The 26,555-nt window shown below is 56.4% G+C and overlaps 12 protein-coding genes across 12 annotated transcripts; 6 read left to right on the forward strand and 6 right to left on the reverse strand.

Moving 5' to 3' along the window:
- Window positions 1-189: 189 nt before the first annotated feature.
- C8Q71DRAFT_853008 (uncharacterized protein) lies at window positions 190-480 on the reverse strand (the record flags this gene model as incomplete). Its single annotated transcript, XM_047926887.1, has 2 exons — window positions 190-287; window positions 348-480. The coding sequence occupies 2 exons, from the start codon at window positions 478-480 to the stop codon at window positions 190-192; spliced, it is 231 nt and encodes a 76-aa protein (XP_047783498.1).
- A 25-nt stretch (window positions 481-505) lies between these two features.
- C8Q71DRAFT_732921 (SAICAR synthase-like protein) lies at window positions 506-2,024 on the forward strand. The gene is made up of 3 exons (XM_047922291.1): window positions 506-1,106; window positions 1,168-1,343; window positions 1,401-2,024. Exons 1-3 carry the CDS (start codon window positions 827-829, stop codon window positions 2,001-2,003), a joined length of 1,059 nt encoding a protein of 352 aa, XP_047783499.1. The 5' UTR covers window positions 506-826; the 3' UTR covers window positions 2,004-2,024.
- On the reverse strand, window positions 2,025-3,971 carry C8Q71DRAFT_732923 (RNA polymerase II-associated protein). Its single transcript, XM_047922292.1, has 8 exons — window positions 3,398-3,971; window positions 3,126-3,340; window positions 2,967-3,066; window positions 2,884-2,910; window positions 2,613-2,832; window positions 2,411-2,553; window positions 2,278-2,354; window positions 2,025-2,216 (listed from the first exon to the last, which is right to left on the reverse strand). Exons 1-8 carry the CDS (start codon window positions 3,792-3,794, stop codon window positions 2,112-2,114), a joined length of 1,284 nt encoding a protein of 427 aa, XP_047783500.1. The 5' UTR covers window positions 3,795-3,971; the 3' UTR covers window positions 2,025-2,111.
- Window positions 3,972-4,043: 72 nt separating this feature from the next.
- C8Q71DRAFT_732931 (uncharacterized protein) lies at window positions 4,044-11,353 on the reverse strand. Its single transcript, XM_047922293.1, has 16 exons — window positions 10,494-11,353; window positions 10,177-10,253; window positions 7,322-10,126; window positions 7,210-7,263; window positions 7,031-7,159; window positions 6,813-6,977; window positions 5,908-6,677; window positions 5,786-5,854; window positions 5,670-5,732; window positions 5,524-5,613; window positions 5,369-5,473; window positions 5,238-5,318; window positions 5,125-5,185; window positions 5,036-5,073; window positions 4,826-4,983; window positions 4,044-4,767 (listed from the first exon to the last, which is right to left on the reverse strand). The coding sequence occupies exons 1-16, from the start codon at window positions 11,291-11,293 to the stop codon at window positions 4,536-4,538; spliced, it is 5,697 nt and encodes a 1,898-aa protein (XP_047783501.1). The 5' UTR covers window positions 11,294-11,353; the 3' UTR covers window positions 4,044-4,535.
- A 1,491-nt stretch (window positions 11,354-12,844) lies between these two features.
- On the forward strand, window positions 12,845-14,321 carry C8Q71DRAFT_732941 (uncharacterized protein). Its single transcript, XM_047922294.1, has 4 exons — window positions 12,845-13,499; window positions 13,559-13,843; window positions 13,898-14,098; window positions 14,165-14,321. Exons 1-4 carry the CDS (start codon window positions 13,036-13,038, stop codon window positions 14,181-14,183), a joined length of 969 nt encoding a protein of 322 aa, XP_047783502.1. The 5' UTR covers window positions 12,845-13,035; the 3' UTR covers window positions 14,184-14,321.
- Window positions 14,322-14,444: 123 nt separating this feature from the next.
- On the forward strand, window positions 14,445-15,560 carry C8Q71DRAFT_732944 (uncharacterized protein). The gene is made up of 2 exons (XM_047922295.1): window positions 14,445-14,697; window positions 14,747-15,560. The coding sequence occupies exons 1-2, from the start codon at window positions 14,534-14,536 to the stop codon at window positions 15,330-15,332; spliced, it is 750 nt and encodes a 249-aa protein (XP_047783503.1). The 5' UTR covers window positions 14,445-14,533; the 3' UTR covers window positions 15,333-15,560.
- Window positions 15,412-16,383, reverse strand: C8Q71DRAFT_204022 (uncharacterized protein). The gene has a single exon (XM_047916985.1). The coding sequence runs from the start codon at window positions 16,253-16,255 to the stop codon at window positions 15,716-15,718; it is 540 nt and encodes a 179-aa protein (XP_047783504.1). The 5' UTR covers window positions 16,256-16,383; the 3' UTR covers window positions 15,412-15,715.
- On the reverse strand, window positions 16,354-19,105 carry C8Q71DRAFT_204012 (P-loop containing nucleoside triphosphate hydrolase protein). Its single transcript, XM_047916984.1, has 3 exons — window positions 17,514-19,105; window positions 16,552-17,459; window positions 16,354-16,496 (listed from the first exon to the last, which is right to left on the reverse strand). Exons 1-3 carry the CDS (start codon window positions 18,944-18,946, stop codon window positions 16,453-16,455), a joined length of 2,385 nt encoding a protein of 794 aa, XP_047783505.1. The 5' UTR covers window positions 18,947-19,105; the 3' UTR covers window positions 16,354-16,452.
- Window positions 19,106-19,201: 96 nt separating this feature from the next.
- Window positions 19,202-19,590, forward strand: C8Q71DRAFT_720014 (mitochondrial ribosomal subunit S27-domain-containing protein; the record flags this gene model as incomplete). The annotated part of the gene is made up of 2 exons (XM_047921330.1): window positions 19,202-19,505; window positions 19,559-19,590. 2 exons carry the CDS (start codon window positions 19,202-19,204, stop codon window positions 19,588-19,590), a joined length of 336 nt encoding a protein of 111 aa, XP_047783506.1.
- A 40-nt stretch (window positions 19,591-19,630) lies between these two features.
- On the reverse strand, window positions 19,631-21,449 carry C8Q71DRAFT_204035 (uncharacterized protein). Its single transcript, XM_047916986.1, has 3 exons — window positions 20,205-21,449; window positions 19,807-20,152; window positions 19,631-19,753 (listed from the first exon to the last, which is right to left on the reverse strand). Exons 1-3 carry the CDS (start codon window positions 21,330-21,332, stop codon window positions 19,731-19,733), a joined length of 1,497 nt encoding a protein of 498 aa, XP_047783507.1. The 5' UTR covers window positions 21,333-21,449; the 3' UTR covers window positions 19,631-19,730.
- A 42-nt stretch (window positions 21,450-21,491) lies between these two features.
- On the forward strand, window positions 21,492-23,818 carry C8Q71DRAFT_732949 (uncharacterized protein). Its single transcript, XM_047922296.1, has 8 exons — window positions 21,492-21,676; window positions 21,750-22,160; window positions 22,208-22,405; window positions 22,483-22,641; window positions 22,692-22,705; window positions 22,759-22,928; window positions 22,978-23,081; window positions 23,165-23,818. Exons 1-8 carry the CDS (start codon window positions 21,638-21,640, stop codon window positions 23,642-23,644), a joined length of 1,575 nt encoding a protein of 524 aa, XP_047783508.1. The 5' UTR covers window positions 21,492-21,637; the 3' UTR covers window positions 23,645-23,818.
- A 1,388-nt stretch (window positions 23,819-25,206) lies between these two features.
- On the forward strand, window positions 25,207-26,515 carry C8Q71DRAFT_853017 (uncharacterized protein; the record flags this gene model as incomplete). Its single annotated transcript, XM_047926888.1, has 3 exons — window positions 25,207-25,478; window positions 25,534-26,019; window positions 26,080-26,515. The coding sequence occupies 3 exons, from the start codon at window positions 25,207-25,209 to the stop codon at window positions 26,513-26,515; spliced, it is 1,194 nt and encodes a 397-aa protein (XP_047783509.1).
- Window positions 26,516-26,555: the final 40 nt, after the last annotated feature.

Genomic DNA, 26,555 nt, shown 5'->3' on the forward strand with positions numbered 1-26,555 from the left:
GGAGGGTTTGCCCAACAGTAGAACCCCTGTGGTCAGGAATACCGAGTCATAGTGTCAGGATCGGCACCGTTATGTCACGCTCGTGGACCTTGAACTATGTCCGGAAAGACAATCTACACCAACATGCGTCAATACAATCTGCGAAGCAGGATAGGAGGCGGAGTGGTATTCACAGCTGACAGAATGCAATTACAGCTCATCACCGCGCTTCGCCCTCATACGCGGGGGCCCCTGCACATCTACGTGCTTCACGCCGTCCAGTCCGTTGAGAGAAGAGAGGATCTCCCCTTGCGAATGTGGCCAGCTCGCGCGGGGTGCACTCAGCAGCTGTACATCCCGCAACTGACCTACCATTCCGAGGTGGGTGAGCGACGGATGGACGGCGAGCTGCTCCGGGTTCGCCATGAATCGCGAAGACGGTGACACGGTCACGGCAAGGTAGACATTATCGTCATGGTTGAGGACGTGTTGAGAGGACATGGCGGTTGTGAGTAGAGTTTGTTCTGAGTTGCCGGATCAGTCCTACGCTTAGCTTCATACATACATGCCTGGGTTCTTCGCGAGCTCTGGACAATACTCTCACAGACTTTCGCACCATTCCTTTGCAAATCACCATGTCGTGCGACGCAAGCTCGTCCGATGTTTGTGATGCGAGTTCTATGCGTAAAAGAGAAGGCCGAGCAGCTGGGTATCTGGCACAGCTATAACGCCACCGAAGCCAGTTGACAGTGGAGGTTTCTTAACCCTCGCCGACGCTGTCCGCTCAGCTTCAGCCTTGTTTTCTGCATTATCCCCGAACCAGCTCATAGAACTGCGCACAACCTTGATGGAGTCCGTACCCCCGTCCAAGGTTTTCGCCAACCAAGTAGGCGGTCACCCGGGAGTCACGACAACCGAGGACGGCTCTCTGCTCATTAAACCCACCCTCCCTAGTGAGATCGCTTTCTATCAGGCCCTCCTAACGGACCCGCGATGCGAGAACCTCAGAGACTTTGTACCCGAGTTCTACGGTACCCTGAAGCTGGAGGGCAGGGTCGAGAATGAGGCTGGCGGACTGGACATGAACGCCATCAAGCCGCTGGAGGGCGTCCCGGAGAGCGAGAAAGATGAGTACACGACCGACGAGGGCCAAGCGACGTCGAACGTCCTGACATGTGTATCTTTTACAGTCCATTGTGCTTGAGAATCTCGCACACACGTTCGCGAAGCCGAACATCCTGGATATCAAGTTGGGCACGGTGCTCTTTGATGAGGACGCCACCCAGGAGAAGCGAGAACGAATGGAGAGGGTCGCCGCCGAGACGACCTCGAAGGAGACTGGTATGCGGCTTACGGGGTTCCAAGTCAGTCTTCCTACCGCATACATTATTTCCCCACTGGCAGCTGACAACTGCGCTCAGGTTTACGACCTGGCTGCAGACAAGCCGGTAGTAACGGCGAAGGCCTATGGCAAGTCGGTCAAGCCAGCAGACCTCCCAGACGGCTTCGCGCGATTCTTCCCACTCGTAGCACCCGCCTACCCTACCGACTCCGCGCAGCCTACGACGAGCGCAGGTGCATTGCACGCGACCGGCCTACCATCAGAGATATTGCTACCAATTCTCAATGCTCTACTATTAGACGTGGAGGAGATCCTCGATGTGATGAAAGACATCGAGTTGCGGATGGTCGGAGGGAGCCTGCTGATCGTCTACGAGGCTGATTGGGAGCGAGCAAGGGAAGGGCTCCGACTGCTTCGCGAGGCAGAAAAGCGTGCAGAAGCCGACGTAGATCGCGATACCAGCGAAGACGAAGAGGACGAGGATACGGATGAGGACGAGATCGAGGACGCTGTCGGCCCGCCGTTTGTGGCTAGGCTCATCGACTTCGCACATACGAAACTTGTGCCAGGTCGGGGACCCGACGAAGGCGTTCTGCGCGGCTTACTGACGGTTGCAGATTTGTTAAGAGGAAGGATCGCGCAGGTCGAGGCGGTGTCTGTAAATACGCTTACGTCGTCGTAATTGAAGTCTTCAGCAGACGGTACTGTCGTGCTGTCAGCTCGTCAACTGGGTCACATAGCATACAACACGCGACAGCAGAGATACAGCAGGGATGAGATAGTACACAACTCAGCCTTGCATGAGCCACGGCTTGTTGGTCATTGTCCATGTGTCTAAGGTCTTCCAGAAGTGCGCGACCACGGACTTGTCGATGTGTCGTCTGTGCTGATCGATCTACACGCCGTACAAGGTTCATTTCTCTATATGCTGAGCGCTGTTCGGGCTGGCATCTCACCTTTAGCTCGGTAACGTTCCAGTCCTGTATCTTGTGGTTCGGAGGGTCGTTCGCCCAGGTCATGTAGAATCCTTTCACTGCAAAAAATTCACATCAGCGAATTGTTGTCGGTCGGCGTCCCGCTATCATTCACCATGATGGAAGAGTGTCTTGGGCTCGTTCCACTTGTACGGCTTGAATTGCCATGCCTGGCCAGTCGTCATGACGCACACCACACGGTCCCATGCATCGGCACCGAACTTCGCCAATGCCTCCGTGCCATCCACAACGAAGTACCTATCGCCGTATCAGTACTCCGATCAGCGTAGCAGACAGGCAATTTTAGCTTCGCTCACCGGGCTTGTGTCTCTGTCTCGCGGCCAGAAGAGTCTATTGCCGTCCGCTTCCGGTAAATGGGTATCATGTCTTCGGGACGGGCGTTGCCTTCTGCTGCTGCACGCGCCCGTGCTTCCTGCGATGGCTCAAAGACGGCGTCTTGCAGGAAGCGCTTCACGTTGTGCATGGTGATGAGAGCGGTGGGCGATGATGAGATAATGATAATTGGATATTGATGCTCTGCAATAATCCCTCAGCCGGAATTCCTAAGAGAACGAGGACTAGACGTACTTTGTTTTCGTGCGTGCATTTTGGGATCTGTGACATAGAGATTTGGTTCATTGGACCACTGCAAGTCATGTGGAAGACCATACCTGGTGTTGATGGTGCGGACATCGCCGGCGTGCCGCTCTTGCTTGCGTCTCGGAGCTTCTTGAGCTTGTCTGCCATTGCCTGACTCACTCCAGAGAAGTTCTACCGCAGGCAAAGTAAGAATATACTCATTACCCATGAGCATAGTCGCAGATACGCACGTTAGACTTTATCCCTCGGAGAACACTCGTTCTGTCCAGAAGCTCAATTTCATTCGCCTTGATTTTCTTGACGGCTTCGATGTCCCCTATGTCGGCGACATAACGCCGCTTCAGCGGGCTAGAATGGTCGCCGCTGTGTGATGGGAAGGGTGTTGCTGGTAGAGCAACGGTTCCTCTGTGCTTCGGTGGTGTGCCCGGAGGTGTTGTAGAGTCAGCTACCACACGATCCGTCAGCAATTTGAGGTTCCAAACGTTAAAAAGGAATCGCTCACTTGCTAGTGGTACCAATCCATCGAGCTCACTAGTCTTCCCTTCCAACCAATCCACCACGTTCTTCCGCTCCGTGACGCTCACGAAGCCTACAGTCAGCCCGTGCTCCCTCGCTTGCTTCACGTACTCCGCAACGGAGGACTTTCGGAGTAGCCATGCTAGATACACAGCCTGTAATGTGAAGAAGGTTCGTGGTGACGGGGTGGGGTTTACGGAGGACGCGCCGGGCTTGCGCAGTCTGGTCAAAGTGGACTTCGGGAAGGAGGATGTAGGAGAGAGAACGATGTGCGTGGCAGATGCAAGTGAGCTAGTAGAATTCGAGCCATCGCTGTATGTTATGTTGCTCTGGGCTTTGATAGCACCCCGCAGAGCTACGAGAGGGTCGGTCGAGGTGTTCATCACTGGAGACCCAGCAAGTGCAGATGCTGCTGGCGATAATCCGGGTCTGCGAGCAACAGATTTTTGCAGCAAGCCCGACACTCCGAGGTCAATAGAGTGGACCGTAGGCGAAGACGAGGAAGTAGCAGACGTAGGTACCAAGATACGACCGGTGGCTGAGGTGGTCGTGAACAAGGCGCGTCACGTTTGAAGGGTTTGCGCTACAGTATACTGAACGCCCGGACTTACCGGCACCTGTGTGCCGATGGGCGTCTAAGTACTCAGTACCACAGTGAGGCAAATGATGGCAATCGCGAATGGGTGATCAAAAGAGGGCCGAGTCAATCGGCCACTACTAGGACTAGTACGTCAAGGATTAGGGCATTGATACATAGTACACGAACTAAAGATGAGAGCAATGGAATGACCGTGCAAGCAAACTTCATTCAAAAGTTGTCCGTTATCAGACGAAGCCAATTGTATCATGCATAGTAAGCAAAGGCCCGAGCCTTCGAGATTTTTAACGGCCTCTAGCCCTCTGTTCTGCATCTCTGCAGACGGCACTGGCTTTCTCGATGGCTTGCATCCATACTTGGCAGTCCCGAGCTGAGGATGCACGCAGAGCGATGGCGTCCCCGCCGCGCGGATAGGCTATTGATATCTGGAATGCAAGATCATCTATCGGAAAGGGCATGAGCTGAGTTCCACTGTGAAGCGGGGAAGTTCATACCCCTCCTTCCTTGTACCTCTTGCACTCGTACTTCAGAGAGCGGAATGGGCTGTATAAGGCGCATTGAATGCTATCTCGTGAAATGGATAAAGTCGACAACATACTGTCCGGTACAATTGCTTAGCGGGGTCTTGCGTGAGAACCAAAATGTCGCTACATAGGAACGCGCGAAGTTTGCGCCCACTCTTCGCCTTCATGAGCACGCCCTCCTTCAGCAGCTTTCGGGGACCCATGTGACGGGTGGGCGCGGTCAAGTCCAGTCGGCTTTTTGCAGTGTCAGGACGTCAGATAGACGGTGCTCAACCTTGCGTGTCGTACGCACCCTTGTCCAATCCAGAGATCTTTGGAGATCGTCCGCAGACGCTCTTGGCCTTCTTGCTCGCGGATAGTCTCGTTAATGTGGGCGAGGATCCTTTCCGCCATGTCGAGAGCCTGTGCGATATGCTTGCGATCCTCTGCCATCTCCGAGTAGTGAAGCACCTATGTCGACAATGAAGTAGGTTCAGAGACATACGACTGGGTATTGACCTACCTGGCGTATAAGCAATGGATAACGGGTGATACGTTGCACTACGGGCTTTGATTTAGTGAATGAAAGCAATGCAAAACTGTGCGACATACTGGGGACGAGCAAGTAGCTGGATAGGTCCAAATTCCGAGCAGTGGGATCATCTCTTAGCCGCTGAGAACAGTACATGAGGGAAGGCAGAATTACAACGCAACAATACACGTACCTGCAGAAGCTGGGCCAACTCGGGCTTCTCGCGCTCAGACTGCAAAACCTTCGCGGCATACGCTTGGTTGACGCAGTATTCCTGCATATCGATTAGCTCAACATTGAAACCATACGTGAAGAGATATGTACCACGTAAACACCCATTTCCGACATGTTCCTCCGTAGAAGGTCGCCGATCTGGTCGATGTAGAGCCTGCACTCCTTTTGTCTCTCCTCCAACACGCTCAGGAATGTCTGGTCTCCCCTCAGACGAGCGTACCTGCGACGCAAGTGTGATGACGCACCGTGTTGATAAGCAATATGTCTTCGACGTTGGCGAAGATCACCTTGACCGCTTTGTCCTCCAGGACAGACATAAGGTTGGCGTAGAAGTGCTGTAGATGTATCGTGAACTCTGAGCCTGTAATGAGACATCACATGCTTCGCGCACCTCCACGATAAGTTGCAGGTCCCGGACATACGCAGCTTCGGTAAGGATCAGCTCGAAGATTGCCTGGAATACAAAGGCATGAGTGGCTAGACAGCGGGGTACGTTGCTTATACTACCTCCTGGCGGCGTCGCTCCTTCGTCGGTATGTCTTCTAGTACTGACTTGTCGACGAGACTTGCCCATGTCTATACGATCGTGAACCCTGGTCACTTCAAGGAACATGGGGAAGGTAACCTACCGAGCCAAATGCACTGTCTACCTCCGCACCAGCTGCACTGTTATCCCTGGATATTGGTGCTGAAATGATAGGCATCGTCCGCGCCTCTCCATCATTCCCAGGAGTCTTGCGACCGAAGATACTCAAGAAGTGGAGGCCGCTTCGACTTTCGGGTTCAGTCGAAGCACTACGCGCTATGAAGCTCGGTGACGTTGGACTAGTGACAGCCCCGCTGGTGCTACTCTCCATTGAGACCATCGACAGCCGATTCATGTTGGGATTCGCCTGCCTGAAAGCCTCATACCGTTCAAACGCATCGTCCAGACGGAGAGAACTGTCAGCTTCCCCAGAAACATCAAGGTCGACTGAGGTTTCTCTGGAGTGCGCGTCGGTATAGGTGCGATCTGGGACAGCAGGTGGCGGGCGTCGCTTGCGCTCCTTCCTGGGCCGTACGGGTCTTGGAGGAGGCTTCGCATCTGCCTTGATGATAAAGCCTGCAGCCTCCAACACGCGCTGGCGCTCCAGGGCGCGTGCATTGTGGTCTGCAGCTCGTGCCTCTTCAGTCAGATGTTCCTCGGTATCACCTGCGTCAGACTCTGAGAAAGAAAGGTACTCAGACTCAGTATCAGATGAATCGTCATCCTGATCGTCAACCGCCTCCCCCTCGTGTACCGTTTCTATTGACGGGAAGCCCGGGGTGAGGTCTCCTGTATGGCCTTGTGGTGGATCTTCGTCCGTAGGAAGTTGTGGTAATTGCTTGTCCGCCATGGGTACCAGTACGAAACTGGGCGCTGCTTCAGCGACGAGCGAGATTTTGTCATTTCCAAACGCAAACGATGAGATACATATGTGAGAAACACAAGAAAAACTTCAGCCTGCCAGCAACTTTAACAAAAGACGCAAGGAGGACGGACTGGCCGACTAACCCTCAAGCTCTAGGTATCCAGCAGGAACGATGAACACAACTCCTTCCCGTTCAGCTTTCCACCAGTCGGCTTCGCTTCGGTCCACGATGGTTAGCTCATCGCCTTCGGAGAAGGGTAGCTCTTCAGGACTATTGCCCTCGTACGAGTAGAGAGCACGGGCCTTGACTAAGTAGACCATGAGCCAGGTACGACATGAGGCCGACATGAGCACCACATACCTGCTTCTATCCTCTCGACGTACGTCTTCGGGAAGAACCCAGCCTTACCGTCCCGAAGGAGAGTGCCGTACCACCAGTCGCCTCCTGATTTCGAGGGACTAGCTTTGATGATTAGATTTTCTGCAAATGCTGTGGAGGTTGTGAGATTGACTTCGAACATGGCTAGCTAGCAAACGCACAGAGATCCTCGGGTCTTTGCCCTTCGTATGGGTATAAAGAGCGGACACGATATTCTGTATTGCAATCAGCGACTATTGACACGACCGATGATCACGGCGGTCGATAACTCACCGGTTGATTTGTCAACATCCGCCATAGCATCGTTCTCAGCGGCGTCGACCTGAATAGCCGGAACGGGCGTTGCAGGCTCTTCCTCCTCAGCCATGGAAGGCAAGCGCGACATGTCCGGTGGCGCTGACCCAGCATCAGCAGCTAGTCCAGCATACCAGTCTACCGACTCCCTATTGCTCGACCGCGCGCTCACAGTTGGTGGCTCAGGTAGTCCAGACGGGTCGTATCTGCTCGGCGGAGATGCTGCCTCCGGTGACTCCGGAGGTGAAGGAGGCGAGGGCGCCCTTGGAGCAGCACTAATATGCGCCGGGGGTTCTGCATCGCCCAGTACCTTGCCGGCCAGTGCTGATGCACTGCGATCGACGGTCTGGGCCTTCTTCAGCCTGGCACCAGCTTGAATTGCATTGAGCAGAGCGCCCCGGTCACCAGACGGTGCGGGTGCTGCGACAGCGGGCGGCGGGGGAGCAGCGGGTGCCATAGGTGGCGGTGGGGGAGCCGCGGGGGCGCCATCTCCTACCGGTCCAGGTGGGGCTGAAGGCGGCGGCGGAGGCGCGGCAGGAGGGGCAGGAGACAACGTCTGCGGAGGTGCCGCCGTTTTGGGCGACGATACAGAAGCGCCGGCGGATTGAGGACGAGACGGTGGCAAGATGTTACCGAACAACTGCTGTGCAAGCTTGTTGCGAGTATCCCGGGAGGAATCAATCTCATCATCGCTGCTATCTTCGTCGTCTTTCTCTTGAATCTCGTCCCAGTCTTCGTCGTCGTCTGCAGGTGCAGTATGATATGATGTCTTGACTGCAGGAGGTGCAGGGCTCTTGGAGGACGGTGGCACGGACGGCGCACGAGGAGGCGGAGCTGTTACCGGGGGTTCTGCAAGTGGCGACGCAGCCTGGCTCTTGAAGAAAGGATTCGTGCTGCCGTTAGCAGCCGGCGGGGTCGGCGTTGCCGCGCTACCAGGGCTGGGGCCGTCCTTCATGATGCGGCTGAAGGGATTGGTAGTCGACCTGTTTGCTGGCGTACCAGGGGCTGGCGGTGCAGGCGGCGGAGGTGGTGGTGGTGGGGACGTGACCGCAGCAGGAGGCTCAGCGGGAGGCGCAGGAGGAGCGGGCGGCGGCGGCGCAGGTGGGGAAGAGACTGCAGGCGAGGGTGCGGCAGCCTTCGCCTCAAAGGCACGACGACGCGCTTGGTATTCTTCCTCAGCACGCCTAGCCTCTTCCTCTTCCCTCTCTAGCTGACGCAGGCGTTCCAGACGTTCACGCTGCCTCCTGAGAGCGTCCTCTCGGGCCTTCAGTTGGGCATCTTCTGGATCCTCCTGGGGAGCGGGTGCCGGCGGAGCATGAGATGCTACTGGAGGCGTGGGTGCTGCTGGCGCTGTGCGAGAAGCAGGAGGCTTGGGAGCAGATCCCTTCCGCGGAGGTGGTGGTGCCGGTGCTCTACTCTTCACTGGAGGCGGCGTGGGTTTAGGCGTCGGGGTCTGGGCAGCAGCAGGCGCAAGAAATGCAGGAGGTGCAGGAGGTGCCGTGGTCGACGCGCTCGGCGCCGGTGGGGCGGGCGATGGAGTACCCTTCAGGGCCTTCTCGTTCTCGAGACGCTCTCTGCGAAGCCGTTGGCGCTCTTCTGCCTCCTTTTCTGCAGCATGCGCCTTCTCTTCGGCTTCTTTCTTCTCCATAGCGAGCCGGTCCTCGACGCTGGTGTCGATCTTGGGTGAGGTAGAGCCAGACGGAGCGACACCAAGAGCGGCCATGCGCTCCTGCATCCGACGTTGCGCCTCCGCACGGATGAATGCCTTGCGCTCCTCGCCGGACATGTTCTTGAGGTTCGGTGCGGGAGACTTCGTCGGGGCCGGCGCAGGCGGGGGCGGCTTAGCAATGGCACTCGGTGGCGGCGCGGACGGCGGCGCTGGAGGAGGCGACCGGGCAGCAGGCGGGCTCCTAGGGCGGTCATAGTCGCGCAACCGGTCACGATCGTAGTCACGGTCGCGTTCGTAGTCCCGATCTCTGTTGCGCGAGTAAGGCCTGCTGTCGTAGTCACGGTCTCGCTCGTAGTCCCTGTCCCGATTCCGCGAGTAGGGACGATTCCTATCGTCATCGTCGTAGCGTGACGAGTACCGGTCGTCTCTCTCGTCGTAGCGGCCGAACCGCTCGTTGCGCCGATCCCTGTCTTTTGCCCACTCTCTCTTCTCCCTCGCACGTCGCTCCTCGCGATCCTTGATCTTCCTTTCCACCTCAGGAATGCGTTCGTGCATAAGCTTCAATAGCTCTCGCTCAAGCCGACGCCTCTCCTCGTCCTTCGCTTGACTCCTCGGCCCACGCGACACGTAGTCCAAGTCGTCTTTGACCCTGTTAACACGATAGCGGAGGTCCTCCATCTCCCTGTCGAGAGCCTCATCCTCTGCTGTCCTCGACGCATTCTCCTCTGTCGCGCGATCGAGCATCTTCGCCGTGTTCTCCAGCTGCCGCTTCATCTCGTCCAAATCCGACGCAGGGCTATCCAAGTCCGACGTCGTTCGCACAGCGCTGCGGTCGACGTGACGCGAGCGAGGCTGATAGAAACCGCCAGGCGGGCTCTCGTCGGTGTATTTGTACACAGTTGCGTCTTGCCTACCGCCTGCACCAGCGGCGCCTGTGCTGTTGAATGAACGCTCCTTTAGTCTCGACACCGGTGAATCAATGTTGGACGGGGAACGAGCGCGGGTGTCATTCTTAAGGATATCCTTAAGCAGAGTGACTGACGCATCGAGATCTCTGTGAGATGGCGGCACCATCTCCTGAGGTAGCTCGTCAGGGATGTCATTGCCGTTCAACCCTAGGACAGGTATCAGCTTCTGCACAGTCTGTTGGATCGAGCGGACGCACGTCGATAAATAAGCCCCATGGCAACATGGAACTCTGCCAGATTCAATTTGCCGCGGTTGTCGTGGTCTGCCAGAGCCCTGTAAGGTAGTCAGCGAGCCGTTAACGCAGAACGAGATGATGTGTGGTACGGGATGGGAAAGGCCGACACGGATCGCGCAGTTGAGAACCGCAAGGTCCATGTCAAGCGGTAGTTATCATCGTCCCAAAGTACATGGGCAGAATTCGAAACTGCTCTTACGTCAAACACCGCTTTGCTAGCGAGTTGACCATAGCCCATCCCGTACACCGAAGTGCAGTGTATGAGTAGGAACACGTACCAGATCTTGGCCAAATCATTCCTGTCCAGTCCACTCTGCCCGAACACCTCCAGCGCGGTCTGTCCGTTAATGAAGCCAGTCCCCTGAACGTCCCAAGACCGGAAAATCTGATCGTATTGCTTCTTCTCCGCCTTGCTGAGAGTCCAGGGCACCCTCGGCGTCGCATTGCCACGCTGTGTCTGATTGTGCTGTTGGAAGTTCTGCTGGAGCGACATGCCCCCTAGCTGTGCTGATGGCAGCTGCGGCGCACCCGCGGGAGTGTAAGGCGTCGTTGGGTTGACAGGCATGAACGTCGTCGACATCATCTGCAGCCGTGGGTCCACGAAGCCCGTCATCTGCGGTACCAGCGGACGCAGCCCACCGCCAGCACCGGAGTACCCAGTTGGCTGAGCCTGCAAGGGCGACGCCGTCGAGAAACGACCGGTCGGCTGAGACTGTAGCCCAAGGAATCCGCTGTTCTGTGGGCCAGCATTCTGCTGGTACTGTGAGGGGATCGGAGGTACCGGTGGGGGTGGAGGCGGGGCGCGCTGCTGGAAGCCGCTGGCACCCGGGAAGCCAGTTTGCTGAGGAAGTAACGCCCCCTGCTGGCCAGGAAAGCCCGTTTGCTGAGGCTGCTGGAACCCAGGCGCGCCTGGGAAGCCCGTTTGCTGCGGCTGTTGGAAGCCCGGGGGTCGTTGACCTGGAAAGCCCGTAGGCTGCGGCGCGATCCCACCGCTAGGCTGGAACCCTTGCTGGAACTGTTGCGGATTGTACCCCGTCTGCATGGGGTACTGATAGCCAGGCTGACCCCATTGCGCCATGGGCGTTGAGCGTCGTCTGCGTTGTGGAGGTCGTGGATGGTAAGGGTGAAGGAGTGAGCCGTGACTGGGCAAACTCCGGCCCTATTCAGTGGGCGTCTGTTCACGCGGTACGTCACATCACTTGCGCAGTTCACACAAACTCCATTGAAATAGCAAGAATATGAGCACATCAACACTACTATGTAGTACTGCGTCGCTGCCCACTGCACTGGAGGCATGCACATTGTACGAGGAATGCATACTTGAGACGAAGGATGCGATGACTATCCCGGTCATGCTCGGGTACGACACATGAGTCCGGACTTATTCAACGACTGCGGCGCACGATTTAGGCCACAGTACTGAACAGCAGAATTCAATTGAGACTGTCGTGAGGGAAATATGTACCACGCGAACCAATTACAAGCGATCGCGGTCAAAGGATCGACGTTGCCCCGCAAGTGCATGGATGGTCCTGCAGGCGATGGTCCTCTCGAGTCTCACGCTGACAATAGGTCGAGCGAACATCCTATACAAGGCCCATCTCAGCGCGTCGTGCTACCTCGCGAAGGCTGTCAACTCACTTCTGGTACATCGAGGTTCGGCTTTCGCGTCGCGAGGCACACACGATGGCGCATCGTGGCTTGTGTACATGTCGTCCGCCGATCCTGACAATGATTGACACACATAGCGAAGGGCGTGGAACATCGACAGCTGCCGCTACCAGCAAGTAGGTAGAACTGTATAGCGTGATTACGAACACACGTAGAGCAGATACCATACATGCAATGACGTCCAACACGAAGTAAAGCTGAGACGACTGGGGGACGAGACGAAGGATAATAGGCACCTACCACGTACAGTGCACATACCAGATTAGAAAGGCGCGACACACAGGACACCACTATCTGTCAAAAGACCCGAATCAGTCACTGTGTACAAGGCCGAACGGACATCATATCAGAGAACCGCGTCTCGACAGCTGCAACTCCCCTTGCGGGGAGCGCTCTCAGACGGCACTTCCTAAAAGCATTCGGTTTGGGATCATCCCGTACTCGCGAAGAACATCGCTTAGCCAACGAAACAATGACTCACGTTGTGCTAGTCGGGAACCTGTACACTGATGTCCGTCACTTGCATCTCGCCATTCGGAAGGGCTGGTTATTGAACCATAACCCAAACAGTGATACACACATACACACTGTAAAAGAGGAAAGTCAGAGAATGTTCAAGGCGTTGCCAGTCATGACAAGGTTCAGAGGTGCAAAATTTGGCTGTATGCTCTGCCTTCTCGTCACAGCTCCTCGAGCTACGACTGGGGCGGCAGCGATCTCATCACTGCATAGATTAGAAAAAGACTCACATATCACAACCTATCCTGAGGAGAGGTATTGCTCAGTTGAGGCGCAGGGAAGAGGGCATGCGCGTCGCGCGCGATGAAGAGCAGCGGCGCTTGCAATTCTCTGCCAGCGAGAGAATTTTGTACGCGGCAGATGCCGGTTCTAGCGCCCGCCCTCCGACGCGGTACGCGTGACCGTGACGCGCCACTGACGCGACGCGTCGTGGCGCTCAGCCCAGGAAACTGACTGTTACGGCAGACCACCATGCTGACCGCATCTATGACGGTCGGCGCCGACATTCTTTGCGCCCAGGCCAACGCCACCACTGCTATAAATTCGGCGGTAGACATGCCAGACAAACGGACTGATATCTGCCTTCTTCCCTCCCATTATCTACCGTTTCATTGAGCACACCGCTCGGATATGTCTCGCAATCTCTGCATCACCTCTGCCGATGGCCAGACAGGTCATTTAATTGCGGAACTTATACTCACTGATGATGCCTTCACCTCCAAGGTCAAGTCCGTCACCTGCCTCTCCCTGCACCCCGAGAAGTGCAACGACCTCGAGGACCTCGGCGCGGTAATTGTTCCGTACAAGCCCGGCAACGCTGCAGGTCTCGTCCAGTCGCTCAAGGAGAGCGGCGCAGACACCATCCTGCTCATCCCGCCTGCGCACAAGCAGAAGGTGAAGCTCGCTGAGGAGATGATCCTGGCGACGCGCGAAGCGGGTGTGCTGAACACAGTATTGCTCAGCTCTGCGGGGGCGGACCTCGCGGAGAGGGACGATCAACCGCGCATGCGCGAGTTTATTGATATTGAGGCGCGCTTCATGGAGACGAAGGGCCTGTCTGAGACATCCGCGGCTACGAGCCCGTGCATTATTCGGTGAGCACCTCCAAGCCGTCGTCTCTGCGTCAAGGAGACTCATCCCTACCATTGCGTAGTGCTGGGTTCTACGCAGAAAACTTACTACTATACAACAAGGACGTGCAGAAGAACGGAAAGCTCCGTCTGCCTGTGGGCGAGCAGCACTCCTTCGCACCTGTCGCATTAGGCGACATCGCGACTATTGCTGCGTATGTCCTCACTAGCGAAGGCCCGAAAGGCCTCAGCGACCAGGTCCGCGGACAGCTGATCACGATCACCGGGCCTCAACTGGTGAACGGTCCGGAGCTCGCCAGCAACGCGCAGAAAGCGGGCCTCAAGCTGGAGTTCGAGGACATCTCCGAGTAAGTCAGTGGTGACCAAGGCAAAGGCTCAAGATGCTAACAGTGTGTTTGCAGGAAGCAAGCCATAGAGATCTTGGAGGCAGACGCCGAGATCGATGAGTCTGAGATGCAGTACTTGCTCGAATACTACTCGCTCGTTCGTGCGGGGAAGACGAACTACATCAGCACCCATTCATTCCACGACATCACCGGAAGCCATCCGACGGAGATGCTGCAGTTCTTCCAAACCTACGACGCTGAGTTCAAGCCAAAACGGTAAGTCCATCGGGCCAGTAGCCTCAATACATAACATGAATGATCGAATCTATGCTCTATCTTCAGCCGTCGTCTCCGCAAGTGAATGTAGCAAATGCCTGTCCCCGTAGTATTTATGGAGCCATCTTGTAAAGTATGTCAGGCTGGTATTGGGGTTGACAACAAGTTACATCGAGCTCGACTTAAGACTTCTGGACCCGCTCTTGTCGAATGAACCAGGTTCACTAACTTGAAGTTAGCAGACTGGGCCCTGGCAGCCGGACTTCGGAGAGAGGCAGATGACATGACGTCACGCGTTTCATTGCGGTACCCCCGCGCGCTACGCGACTTGGGAATGGTTAACGTTGTCTTCTTCCGCACATTGCTCGCTTCACGATCTTTCACAGGATAGCTGACCAGATAATTCCGACACACTTCTGCGTCTCGCAGCCTGCAATGAGTTCCTCAGAGATACACGATCCCAGTTCATCATCGATTCAAGCACAGAACGGTCACGATGCTGCCTCAACAGTCCACCGGCTCGCGCCCAACCAGGAGCGTAAGCTCGTAGACTACCTCGAAGATCACCTTCTTGACATAACGCGCAACTACAAGAAACGGTGCGCCCCTATTCCTTGGGATCCATCTCAACCCCTCACGGCCTGGCAGCTCGCATCCATCCTCCACCCTGCCTACGCTCGCCTCCTACCTCACTGCTGTGCATCCCCTCCTCGCACTCATCCTCCAAATTCCTCCTGCAGAGCCATCCGCGTCTCTACGCACCTCCCTCCTCCTCCGGCTGACTGGCGAGGTTCTGGGCTCCATCATTGGCTACCGACCCGACGTCGACACACTCCCTCAGCTCCTCCAATGGCTAGACGAGCTCGACAAGGGATGGCTCGCCGTTCTGCGCTGCCAAGCATGGGATCCCGCCGCACACACCGGTGTCGACGTCGACACTTCCTCCGATCAGACCGCACACGACGGCACGGACACCGCCGGGCGAGTGAGCGGGATGCCGTCCGTTAGCCAGACAGACCGGACGCGCCTCCGGAGCATCCTCATCGGGGGCACGAACAACATGGAAGAGTGGCTGGCCGACATCGACGCGGCGGACCAGAACTTCCAGGCTGCACTGGAGACGATGGGGCTGCAGATGGGCTTCAACGACCTCTTCGCGCGGACGCTCGGCGAGATGGGCTCGCTGGACGGGTCGATGCCTATAGACCCTCAGAGGATGGCGGAGACTTGTTAGCCCTAGGTGCGATATCTAGTAATCTTGGAGATGCGTTGGTCCATGGGCTATATGCAGCCGTGAATGCTCCCTCCCAGCGGTACTCTAACATCGGGCTTTGGGTTGAGCAAGGACACTTAACAATCGGCGGGCTGCACACGGGTTCAACGCCACGGACATGCATCACACATCGACATCGTCCGATGAAGAAGCGGCATCCGCGATGTGGTGAATGTGGTTCTCTCGAGATGCAGGTCTGAGCTCCGAGTGGTGTCATTAACAGAACTATAGCTACATATGTGAATGGGAGTCGTGTAGTGTATGCTCTATGTCATGTCCAAAGCGTGCCGCCGAGATGAGCTCCCAGAGCCACCACGATCCGCGTCCCTCACGCTCAAGCTCGTCTAAGCAGCCTTCCTGTGTTTGGCGGTAGTGCTGGTGGTATTGCCAGCCACCGTCTTCGCATGCGCAGTCCCGCTCGGGCGCGGAACAAGCGTCACCGCCGTGCTGTACGGGCGGTTCGACGAGGGCACCTCGTCCAACTCCGTGTTCCCCGCCTTGGTGACCTTCGTGCCCATGCCCGACGAGCCAGCGCCGACGTCCGATTCGTTGTCGCTAACGACCGTCCCGCCGGGGATCTGGATGCGCTCGCTTGTCGCAGCGCGCTCGGCGAGATACTTTGCGAACCGCGTGCTGCGTCTCGACGTGGCTTGGTGACTTGCGTACGTTGAACGCGGAGGCAGCGGGGCGGCGCCGTCTGAGGCGGGTACGGGGGAGGGGACGTGATTCTGGACGACGTAGCGTCGCCCGAGGAGAGTTTCCGGGTCGTTGCGGAGCCGCCAGGATGTGTGCGCCGTAGCCCCGGTGGGGATGACGGGCGAGGGGTGGACCAGGGGCACGAGCAGCAGCAGGGCGAGGAACGAAGACTTGATGATGGAAGGCATTCTGCGCGTAGGGAGCAGAGTAGAGTGGCGATTAGGGGTCGCACGAGACGTCGGACCAGCCTGTCTAGGAGCGCGGCACGCGTATTAAAGGAGTGTAAGGTAAGAGTAGGTGGGTGCGTTCTGTGAGGTGCGATCGGGGTAGGGGGATGGGCCAATCCAACCACGGCGGATGCCGTAACACGCTCACGTGGTACAGCCTACTTCCGCGCGTCCTTCTTCAGCTCGTGGGGGGCACCCGGTTCTACGATGTGCTCGTCAAATCGACGAATCTGAATATTTAGAAAGGCGTGGCTTACGCTGATAAAGATCCTTGTGATGTTCAAGGATGTCCGAACGTTTCTGGAAGGCTGCAAGACGGAGGGCGGAGTGAGTCGTGTACTTAATCGGTTCGTCTTGCCTCAAGATGGTCTTCGGACGCTGCTTCCCTCGCTTGACCACGCTGACAAGCTCCAAGCACCTCTGCATAGCCTGCTCCGTCTCGTCCCTCCGCTTGAAGGCCTCTTCCTGGTCGATGAACGCCACCGGGAAACGGTAGGACAGCCACAAGTACATGACGATGATTTTGTGCACCGACTCCAACGTCTCAAGTGCGTGCTGGGTATTGCCAATCGAACTCCCCTCCTTGACAATTTGCATCGCCTTTTCGTACTCCTCGAGGAGGCTCGCTTCCCGTAGCACATCCTTCAGCCTAACGCGGAAATCCTCGCAGTATATGCGTATCGCCGCGCGGAGAGCTGTTTGTGCCAGAGGATCATGGGAGGGCGTGGGCGACATGTGGAAGACTAACTGGGCATCCAAAGTCATGTCCCCTTGTTTCTCGTTGAAGGCCCCGTACCGCAGGCGCATCTTGCGCACGTCCTCGAGCTCGCAATTCGGAGGCAGCTTCGCCACGTAGTAGAACACGTCCGCGATCGTCACCGGTACGGTATCTGCGGACAGCACAGCAGCCACGGCCTTGTACGTATCCCCGTATGTTGAGATGCGAGCTTGCTTGAGATACTTTATCGGGGCAGCGAGGGCGCGGCGGAGGTTTTGAAGGTCAGGTTGGTACAGAGTTGTGGTGGTGCCGCCAGCGTTACTGTCGCCGTGCATCCCATAGCGTCCGGCGCGACCTGCGATCTGCTTGATATCTGAGTTCGATAGAAGGATTTGTCGAACCCCGTTCCACTTATGGACTGCTTCTAGCACGATACGTTTGATTTTCCTGGGTTCACTCATATTAGCTTCATTCCCGGACAATGGTGATCGAAACGCGTACAGATTCAATCCCATTCCGATGGCATCGCTACCAATCAGCACGTCATATCCACTACCCGGCGTGTTGAACAACGCAGCCTGTTCGCTGCGAATCTCCGGGGGCAAACGGCCATATGCAACTGCACATTGCATCCCAGTCGATGCCTGGATGCTTTTCTTGAGCGCGAAAATCTGCTTGCGGGAGAAGGTTACAAGGCAGTCGCCCTTCTTGATCTTGCTTAGATCACCGTGAAGACTACTGTCCTCCACCCGAAGCGGGGTGAGGCGCTCATAGCGTTTCACCACTATATCGTCACCGCTGTCGCGGAGGAGGGATTTGACAAGGGGAACAGCCGTCTCCTCTCCACAAAGATGCACTTCTGCAGCGTTGAGGCCCAGGAGGGCACGAAGCCAGCCTCCGCCACGTTCCGGGTTGGACAGCATCTGGATTTCGTCGACGACTGCAACTTCGAATCTTTGCGTGATGGACGCCATCTCCACGGTACAGCTCGTGAGAGTCGCGTTCTCGTCAACGATCTTCTGCTCCTCGCCCGTGATTAGGTTGCATATCCTCGCATACCGCTTGTCTCCGCTCTTCCGAATGATCGGCTGAGTACCGACGTCGAACGTGCTCGAGGGGTCTTTGTCGACCTCTTCCTCATCGGCTTCAACGCCAGCCGGGATGATCTGACCTTTGTTCAGTCGTTCCCAGATTTCGTGGGCCAGCAACCGCAAGGGCCCTGCGTACACCCCCGTCCTCGCTGCAGCCAACGCCCGGAGAGCGTGGTGCGTCTTGCCGCTGTTGGTCGGGCCGACGTGCATGATGATCTTGCGTCGCCGTGAAGATCGCGTCATGGGATATAAATTCATGAGTTTCGACATGTCCGCGGCCTGGAATAGCTCGGAGAGCTTGGAAATAGTGGAGGGTGTGACAACGTCCTTCAGGGCAGCCCGTCCTGCGGGGTGGTCACCCCACTCGAAGAGCAGCTTCGTGAGCCACCTGTCGAGCATATCGAACTTCTCGCTTGGTTGCGAGAGGTCGTCCGCCATCCGTGTCAAGTATTCTTCGTCATAACCGAGCGCAGAGATGACCGCGTTTTGTCTGACGGCAGTCATGAAGCAGGTTATCATTGGCCCGATGTCGGGGTCACTAAACCCGAAGCTCTCCAGCCTGTACACCAGGCGTTGCTCGCTGGCCCACATCTTGACGTTGTTTGCGAGGTGGCTCTCGACGCTGGTATGCGAGAGAAGTGGCTCGGGGGGTGATGTCTCCGGCTTCTTCAACGGCGGTGCACCAAAGCCGGAGGCATGAGGTATGGCCTTCGACCTGATGGGTAGTCTCCTATTGACAGCTGTCGCTGAACGCCCTCTGCTGAAGAGCTTGGATCCAGCAGCGCTCGGTCGGAGGAGGTCATGGCGGCAACGCGAGCATATCGCGTTGCAGAGTCTGTTCATCTCACCGAGGACGAGGTGAGGAATGTGAACAGTATTCCAGCTCCAGCCCAGTCAAGTTCCAGAAATACACAGCACTGGGAGAACAGACCAGCCAGGACTGGCTGTAGCCTAAGGGGAGTGGACGGTTGGTGGACGGAGAGTCACTGTGGCAGCCTTGTGGCAGCCACCGATATTTTGCGGGCGTGGGCGCTTCTGTGTGACACCTGCGCGATCGTCCGGCGCCGCGTCTTGCTCACGACCTCGTTGGCAGCACTCATGGCCGCCCCTGTCTCTGCCGTCAACCCATCGCGGCTGGCTGCCCTCACACGTCTGCGATGCGCTGTATTCCAAACCTCGTATAACCCTACAGGCGTCCGGACTGGCGCGAAGTACCTTCGTGCGCGCCTGCGCGGCCCCTCGATGGCCGAATACTATCCGCCGGTATTGACCGTCGCCAAGTTCAACCGCATGTCCCACGGAGAGTTCAAGATTGACGACCGGCATGAGGCGCAGAGGCTGGCGGACATAGAGGAGGCGAAGAGACGAGGAAAGGGCGCGCCAAAGAAGGCGAAGTCCGCTGGTACGTTTGCATTCACATCACTCATGTTCGTTCCTCTTACCTGTGTTGTGCAGCCGACAGTCGCAGGGCAGGCAGGAGAAGATAGAAAGGGTGCCCATTCCAGGGGTTTAACTGCTGGTATTCACCTTAACATCACATTCATCGACACCGCTCTGCCCACGCTTCCATGCCATTATGTGTCCAGCTCTGCTACCAGGTTCGGGAGCAACCGATGGCTACTATCGCTCAGCGATGGTCAAACCGAGACTCTGTGCATAACATTTAGTGCGCCCGAGCATTGACTGAGTGCCATAAGGCTCACCGTCTAGCACCAACGTCTGCTCAAACTCTTCTGAATACAGGTAGGCCTCCACATGATGTCCGACGTCCCTTGAGATTGGCACGAGTCGTCGACCAGGCTCGCCGTCGCCGTTCCGTTGCACCCGCCACCATGACGTTTCGTCGATCAGCTTGACAGCGATCAAGCGAACCGACGGGACACAGGTGAGCAGACGCTCTGAGGTCGTTTGCCTTACGAAGGTTATGGCCGCAGCGGTGTCCTCCCGTAACGATGCAGGGATGTCCATGCGGGAGAGGAAGTTTGCTTCGCCGATGTAGATGCGTACGTATAACAAGTTGGAGTTCTTCCAGAAGGTAGGAACCTTGTCCTGCAAATGTCTGAGCTCATCATCATTTCAGACACTTGGATAGACAACGCACCAGCCATTCGCTCATATTTGTATGACACCGCCAGTTTGCGTGCAATCGAACGTTAAGACATCTCAATCTTCCTCCGCACACCACGCCCGTCCAGAACTCGCTGCCCGTCGACGAACAGGTGGACAAGCAGAGAATGAGAGGCTGCGTCTTCTGCACGAGGTTGGCGTAATGTTGGGGAAAACTCCAATACCGTTTGGTGTCAGTTTCGACGACGTTGGCGAGATCGAGTCGCCGTACGGCAGACGTCGGCACCCAAGGTAACACTGGGCGGGCGTAAATAGTGCGGTAACGGACGAGTGTCAAGTGGCCAAAGCACTTTTCGGCTTGGTCGACGTCGGCATCTGTATGTCCCCGGGTATAGCATACCGACAGAGACCGGATATTGGGCAATATATCGATTATACTGGGCAGCGGCCCCCGAGAGTGTGAGATATCTAGGCTATGCACGTTGTAGCATGGAGCAAATATCGCTTGCCCGGGATCGGTGGTTACAATGTCGACATTGGAAAGTCCTATGTGCTCGAGCTGCGGATAGGCGCACCAAGCATTTGCGAGGCCGGCAAATGACAACTTCGTAGACGGGGACTCCGCAGTATTAGGGTCCACAAAACCATGAAGTGTCAACTTGCGGAGTGGGCCTCGGAATCCACGAAGGCGAGCAAGAACACCTGCATGCGCATCCTTGAATTCGACGACTGCGAGGACAGTAAGGGTGGTTAAGGCATTCCAGATGCGGGGCTCCAATTGGAGGAGTACTTCTGTACATTCCAGTGAAACCTCTTGGAGCGACGGTACATTCTCAAAGAGCTCCGCGAGCGCGCGAGCTGACCCGGCATCCAGCCTGAGTACGTCGGCATCGCCGTCATCCGTCCGAGTCGGTGGCTTCAACGCGCGGGATGTCACCGTGAGCACTCGGAGACAGCGCAATCGGGTTTCGACATCTCCAAGGAGGTACTCGTGGGCCCGGAAGAGTTTAGTTGGCGTGTCGAGAACCACCACAGATAGAGCGCGGTTCTGGGCTATGGGGTGGAGGGCTCGAGTAGTCCGGGAGAGGGATCGTGCATCTTTCGGTGAAAGGAAGGAGATGATGGAAACAAGCACGTCGAGATCTACGCCCAACAGACCCATAATGCGAGGGCACCGTTCCGTGCTCAGAGCTCTCGTTGCGATCTGAAGTGCAGGGTGCACTCAGCCTCACTGGCAGGCAGCTGCACGAGCCTGCTGCACACTAGCTTGTCAACCGTGGTGACTCTGGCGCCTGCACGTGATTGGATTCGCCGGGCCACGGTGGCGCGGTCTTCTCGAATTTGAATATCCAAGTTGTCGGTCACTCGCAAACTACCACCTCCAGTGTGCTTCCTTACTCAGACAGCTTGCATTATCCTCTGGCATCCTGTCAATACTTGCACCCAGAGCACTGTGCTGCGTAAGGAATGCAACCTGACGAGATTCCGAATGGCGAGACCGCGGCGGTCAGTCCTGACACTGCCGTCTTAGTGTTCATCCAATTCAGCTGACAACTCTACTCCGTATATATGCGTCTAGAACGACTCGTCTAGCACAGACGCTCAATATACAACAGGAGACGCTCTGGTCACCTCTGCAGAATTGCGTCTCGAGAGGTTGCGACTCAACGACGCGCTTTCCGCTCGAGACGCGGTCGTAGAACACCTGACGAAAGCTTGCATCTCGATCCGGCAGAAATCAGATACTATCAACAAGCTAGAACATGAGAAGGCCGACCTGGAAACTCAGCTCAGTCGCCAGAACGGACACGCATACAATACTGGCGGCAGAGCGGACCGCGCAGCAGGGGAGAGGGTGTTTGCCCAGGTACAGGTCGAAGTGGGAAACCTGGCGGAGATCTTCCGGAGGCTGGAAGGAGAAAATCGACAGTTGAAGGCCCAAGTCAGTGGCGAACAACTCAGCACATCTCAGCAGACGAATGTTGCACCGGTAAGTATCGTCCTCTGTACTTGGCCACGTATTCATCGAGTCAACAGGCTCGTCCTTCCGATTGGCAAGTATCGCTGCACAAGATTCTGCGTTCGGTCTTGCCACCCCCAAGAAACCCGGTCACTCCCGGTGTACCGAGTGACGGACAATCTGCACCAACGACAACTCCAGCTAGCTCGCACTTGTTTGCGGACTCTCCGACTACACGGCCCCAAGCCGCGCAAATTCATACCGCGGGAACTCTGGTAGGGGACGAGAAACCGCCAGCGTGCTGGTGGCGTAATAGGCGGCGGTGACGCTCCACTAACTTCATACTTTTCAGCCTGCTCCGGTCACTGCGCCTCCCGACGATAGACTGCATGCAAGGAATGCAGTTTTGGCCGCCCTTCCACTGACCTCCGACGTGCCTGTGGATGTCCTGAAGCCAATTGTCATCCCGTCTCAGTTCACGTTCCAAGATTTCGTAACTACTTTACCCGTCGTAAGTTCCTCCTTGTTCTGATTCCACTCTCTCACAATGACATGTTCCAGGCGTTGCGGCAACAGTAAGCTTTCATTGCTAGGTATCTCTGAAGGGTTTATTTGATCATGCCTACAGGATAGGTGGCTATCGTCTACTGCAAGAGAACGCCACGTTCTGGTGCACCGAGCGAGAGGAGCATGGTTATTTCCTGACACCTCTATTTAAGTGTACAACCAATCCGCGGGTAACCACCGTTCATCGATGGATCGCTGTCGACCTGGGACCACAGCTCAACAAGACAACCGGTCCGTATGCTATCAGTGAAGAGTCGCGTCCTCGCTTACGCCTTTCTAGAGTGCTTCTACAACAAGGATGGACTTTGGTACTACACCGGCCTCTACAAGACATTATGGCTCGACGAGCTCTCGCCCGCAGAATGGGGGAGCTTGTCGAGTGAGGTGCGTCTTCTCTTCACACCCCCGCTCGCCTGCTCAGGTCATGTGCTGCCTTCGATCCTCCCACTTCACGCGTGGTACACAAGACTACACAAGCCCTCGTCAAACAGACTCTCACCGCGCGGAAGAACACCGCCCCCCAGAACGTGTACGAAACTGGCCAACTCTACACCGCAGGCGCGCTTCGTGTGGCATGCATCGGCCTACAATGCGTCGGGTTCAGCCACGCCGTCTACTCGCAGGTCATGGAAGCCGCCGAGCGGTGCACACAAACGGGGCGCTGGAGGAGTACGCAAGCTGCAACTGGGAGTGGGGCTGCTACCGGACCAGGCTCGTTCTGGACGCCGCCTTCGCCGAAGCTCTCTCCGCGCGCGCTGTCGACGGCCTCTGGATCTCCCTGCCCCGTGCAGGCGCTGTCTCCGCATGTGCAGACCCTGTCGCCGCATGCTCCGTCTCTATCTCCGCGCATCTCGATCTTGTCGCCTCCTGGTGGGGTACCTGCGGCTCTAGGCGACGCCTGCGGATCCCCTGCGTTCGCTGGCGTGGAAGATCCTGACAGCAAGTAATCATACCTTGGTTCTCTGGTATCGAATAATTCTAGGCAGCGATGGACTCGGACGGATTCGCTCGTGGCTTCTCGAACTCTGGAGTGGACTCTATGGAACCGGGTCTTCTGTTGTATAACTGCCTGCACTGTGACTGTGATGGATTGTAATCGACTCAGTATGGTATAGACCCCCTGTCCATGTATCTCAGCCTGAAGATCCGAGCTGTGGAAGCAGTCTTACTGTTAGAGACTCGGAGTAAGTGTCGATAAGTTGCGACGAGTTGGTCGCAATCTAGTATGACGAGCACGAATTCGAGCGTAATGCCGTATACCGTAGGGTCGTTGTAAAAAAGTGAAAAGCCAGAAGAGTTTGCGAGAGGCGCGATCCACTGCGCGAGCTGACGACCGTCCTTGTCTCCCAAGACTAACTCGGCCCAACCTCTGGGTTGCGGAATTGCTTCCCTGGCCCACGGGGGTCAGTTTACTCTGAAGGTTATCTTCTCTTCCGAGAGGGAACCTGACAGACACCAAATTTTCCGGAGGGGACGGCCTTGAACCAGCGCACAAATGGACTTGGCCACTGAAATCAACCGCCTCGCATTCCCGTGTAGAGCCACTACAGCCACTGAGCCAACCGGCGATGCTTGAAACACACACCACGCCCATATGTCCTTGTAAGTACGGCCGTACTCATTTCGCTTCGCGATCCTCCACCCGGCACCGAGCCGCTGCTCTCATGGTACATGTGTTCATCTCTGCCATCGCATTCTTGTCGAACACACGGCAGCAAATGCCACTCGAGAAGCGGAGGTCGCTTTTGAACTCACGGCACCGTCGATTGTCAATACAACTGGCAAGTCGCTACACTGGCCCGGTATACATACCATCGTAAACACGCCCATCAGCGTTAGCCCTACCCTGATCAACGTCAAACGGGTGTGTGCAGAGGTACCTCCTCAGAGTGAACGGGTAACCGACATACAGCAACCCTCAGCTTGCGCGCTGTTGCTGAAGCTTCCACGCTGCGTGATGGGCCGCACGCATCATAGCAGCACACTGGCATTCGAGACCCTCTTTTGGAGGGTTGATGTCTGCTCCATCCATCCATCTGGGTCCCGAACAATGGTTCGTACTAGGTTCAATGACACTCCGAGTCTGCTCACCGAAAATCCCAAGTTCTCTGACACCGACTCGGAAACACCCGCGTCCTGCGCTTGCCAGTGTCTTGTACACGGAACATTTCTGCGCGACCGCAGGCTTCCATGCTACGTATGGCGAACCTTGTCATATTATGTGGAGGCGGCAACGAGCAGGTGACAGAATGTCGCATTTATGGTCGGGCATTGTCCTTAGACAACCGCCCCCCTCCCCTCAGAGAGGTCGCCCTAAAGTTGTCTGCCTATGGGAGACTAGGCATTGTCACTTTCTCGAACGTACCGAAGGCGACTGTGCACTCACGCCCTGGCTTGCACGAGGGTCTGATAGAGTTCGCGATGCCCTGCATGGAGCCGAGAAACGATTCGCACCCTGGTAAGCTGTACTTATAAAAGACCGACGGGATGAGCGATTTGGGTGTCCGATATGATTCAAAGCACCGTGCCCATGTATGCTTATGCCTTCCTCGTTGTTCTATGCACGTACTGTCTCTCTCGTCGTCTCTATCCTTCACCCAAGCCTCACGTTCCTAAGAGGCTGACGAGCCTTGCCGATATTGAACAATTGCTTTCCCGTCCTGCCCATATCGCTGACCACCTTTCTAGTCGAGCACTTGCCAACGCTCGCCTTGCGCGGGCATTCAACATCAACTCGACCTTTGTAAACAGCGACGTTGCTGCGCACGGCGCATTCACTAAGTAGGTTGTTGAGATAATCTCTGTTCGAGGTCTTCACTGAAGACGCGTTCACTAGGTTTGCCACCGCCCTCATTTCCCCGCGAAACCTTCCTTGGGGTCGCCTGGCATACGTCGCCAAACAGATGGTATCTGTTCACTTGCTATGCACCAACTTCCCCTCCATCGTGGCATTCGACACTCTTATACGAAGGATCACCCTGCACGTGATCCTTGTAGCCTTGTTGGCCGGGTATGTGGACGAGTCCGCTATCGAAGTGGACGACCTCGATCTAGTAGCAGTTGGAATCAACAAGATCTGGACATTGTCCAAATCGTCTACATACTGTCCGGAGCTGCTGGAAGAGGTCAACCTACGTTTGCGCCGCTGGCTGCCAACATACGACAATCCCATCGAAATCATCATCCCAACTTACGAGACAATGTGGAGGGTCGTCGCTGTCGCCGTATCCCTAGCATACGATGACGTCGAAGCAACTAGACTCTTCGCCGCCCTCTTGAAGCAGCCGACGAACGAGCAATACCGCAACCTCGCTGATAATAGGTTTGACATTAGGCCTTCATGTTACCTTGCGCATAGAGACACTAACCTCCGTTATAACAGCATCAGTGTGGACAACTTCATGCAAGAAGTCCTGCGCCTTTACCCGCCAACACGCCGCATCTCGCGCGTCATGCCAGTCACAAGTCCATCCATCCTCACCAAACTCTTACCTCAATTCTTTACTCGCCAACTCACCGTCGCCGCTGACATTGAAGCACTGCAGCGTGATAGCTGTTGGGCCAGTTCTCTAGGAGAATTTGACCCCGCACGCCATCATCCGCAGCGCTGCACTAGGCAGCAGCCTCGCACTCTCCTCGCTTTCGGCGCCGGTAAGCTGACGTGCGTCGCCAAGAATTGGGCCCCTCAGGCCGCCGCGATCTTGGTTGCGGCCATCCTTGACCAGGTCGGTCTTGAGAAGGACCTCAACATCAAGGCCGGGAGAGCGGTAGGAGGAAGAGAGGGGTGGGAGGGTTGGTCGGTACGGAAGAGCCTTTGAAGTATCTTGGAGGTATTGTGCGCTTTTTTGCTCGCCGCGA

This window comes from Rhodofomes roseus (assembly GCF_022264815.1).
Source record: "Rhodofomes roseus strain CIRM-BRFM 1785 chromosome Unknown C8Q71scaffold_2, whole genome shotgun sequence".
Classification (NCBI taxonomy): domain Eukaryota; kingdom Fungi; phylum Basidiomycota; class Agaricomycetes; order Polyporales; family Fomitopsidaceae; genus Rhodofomes; species Rhodofomes roseus.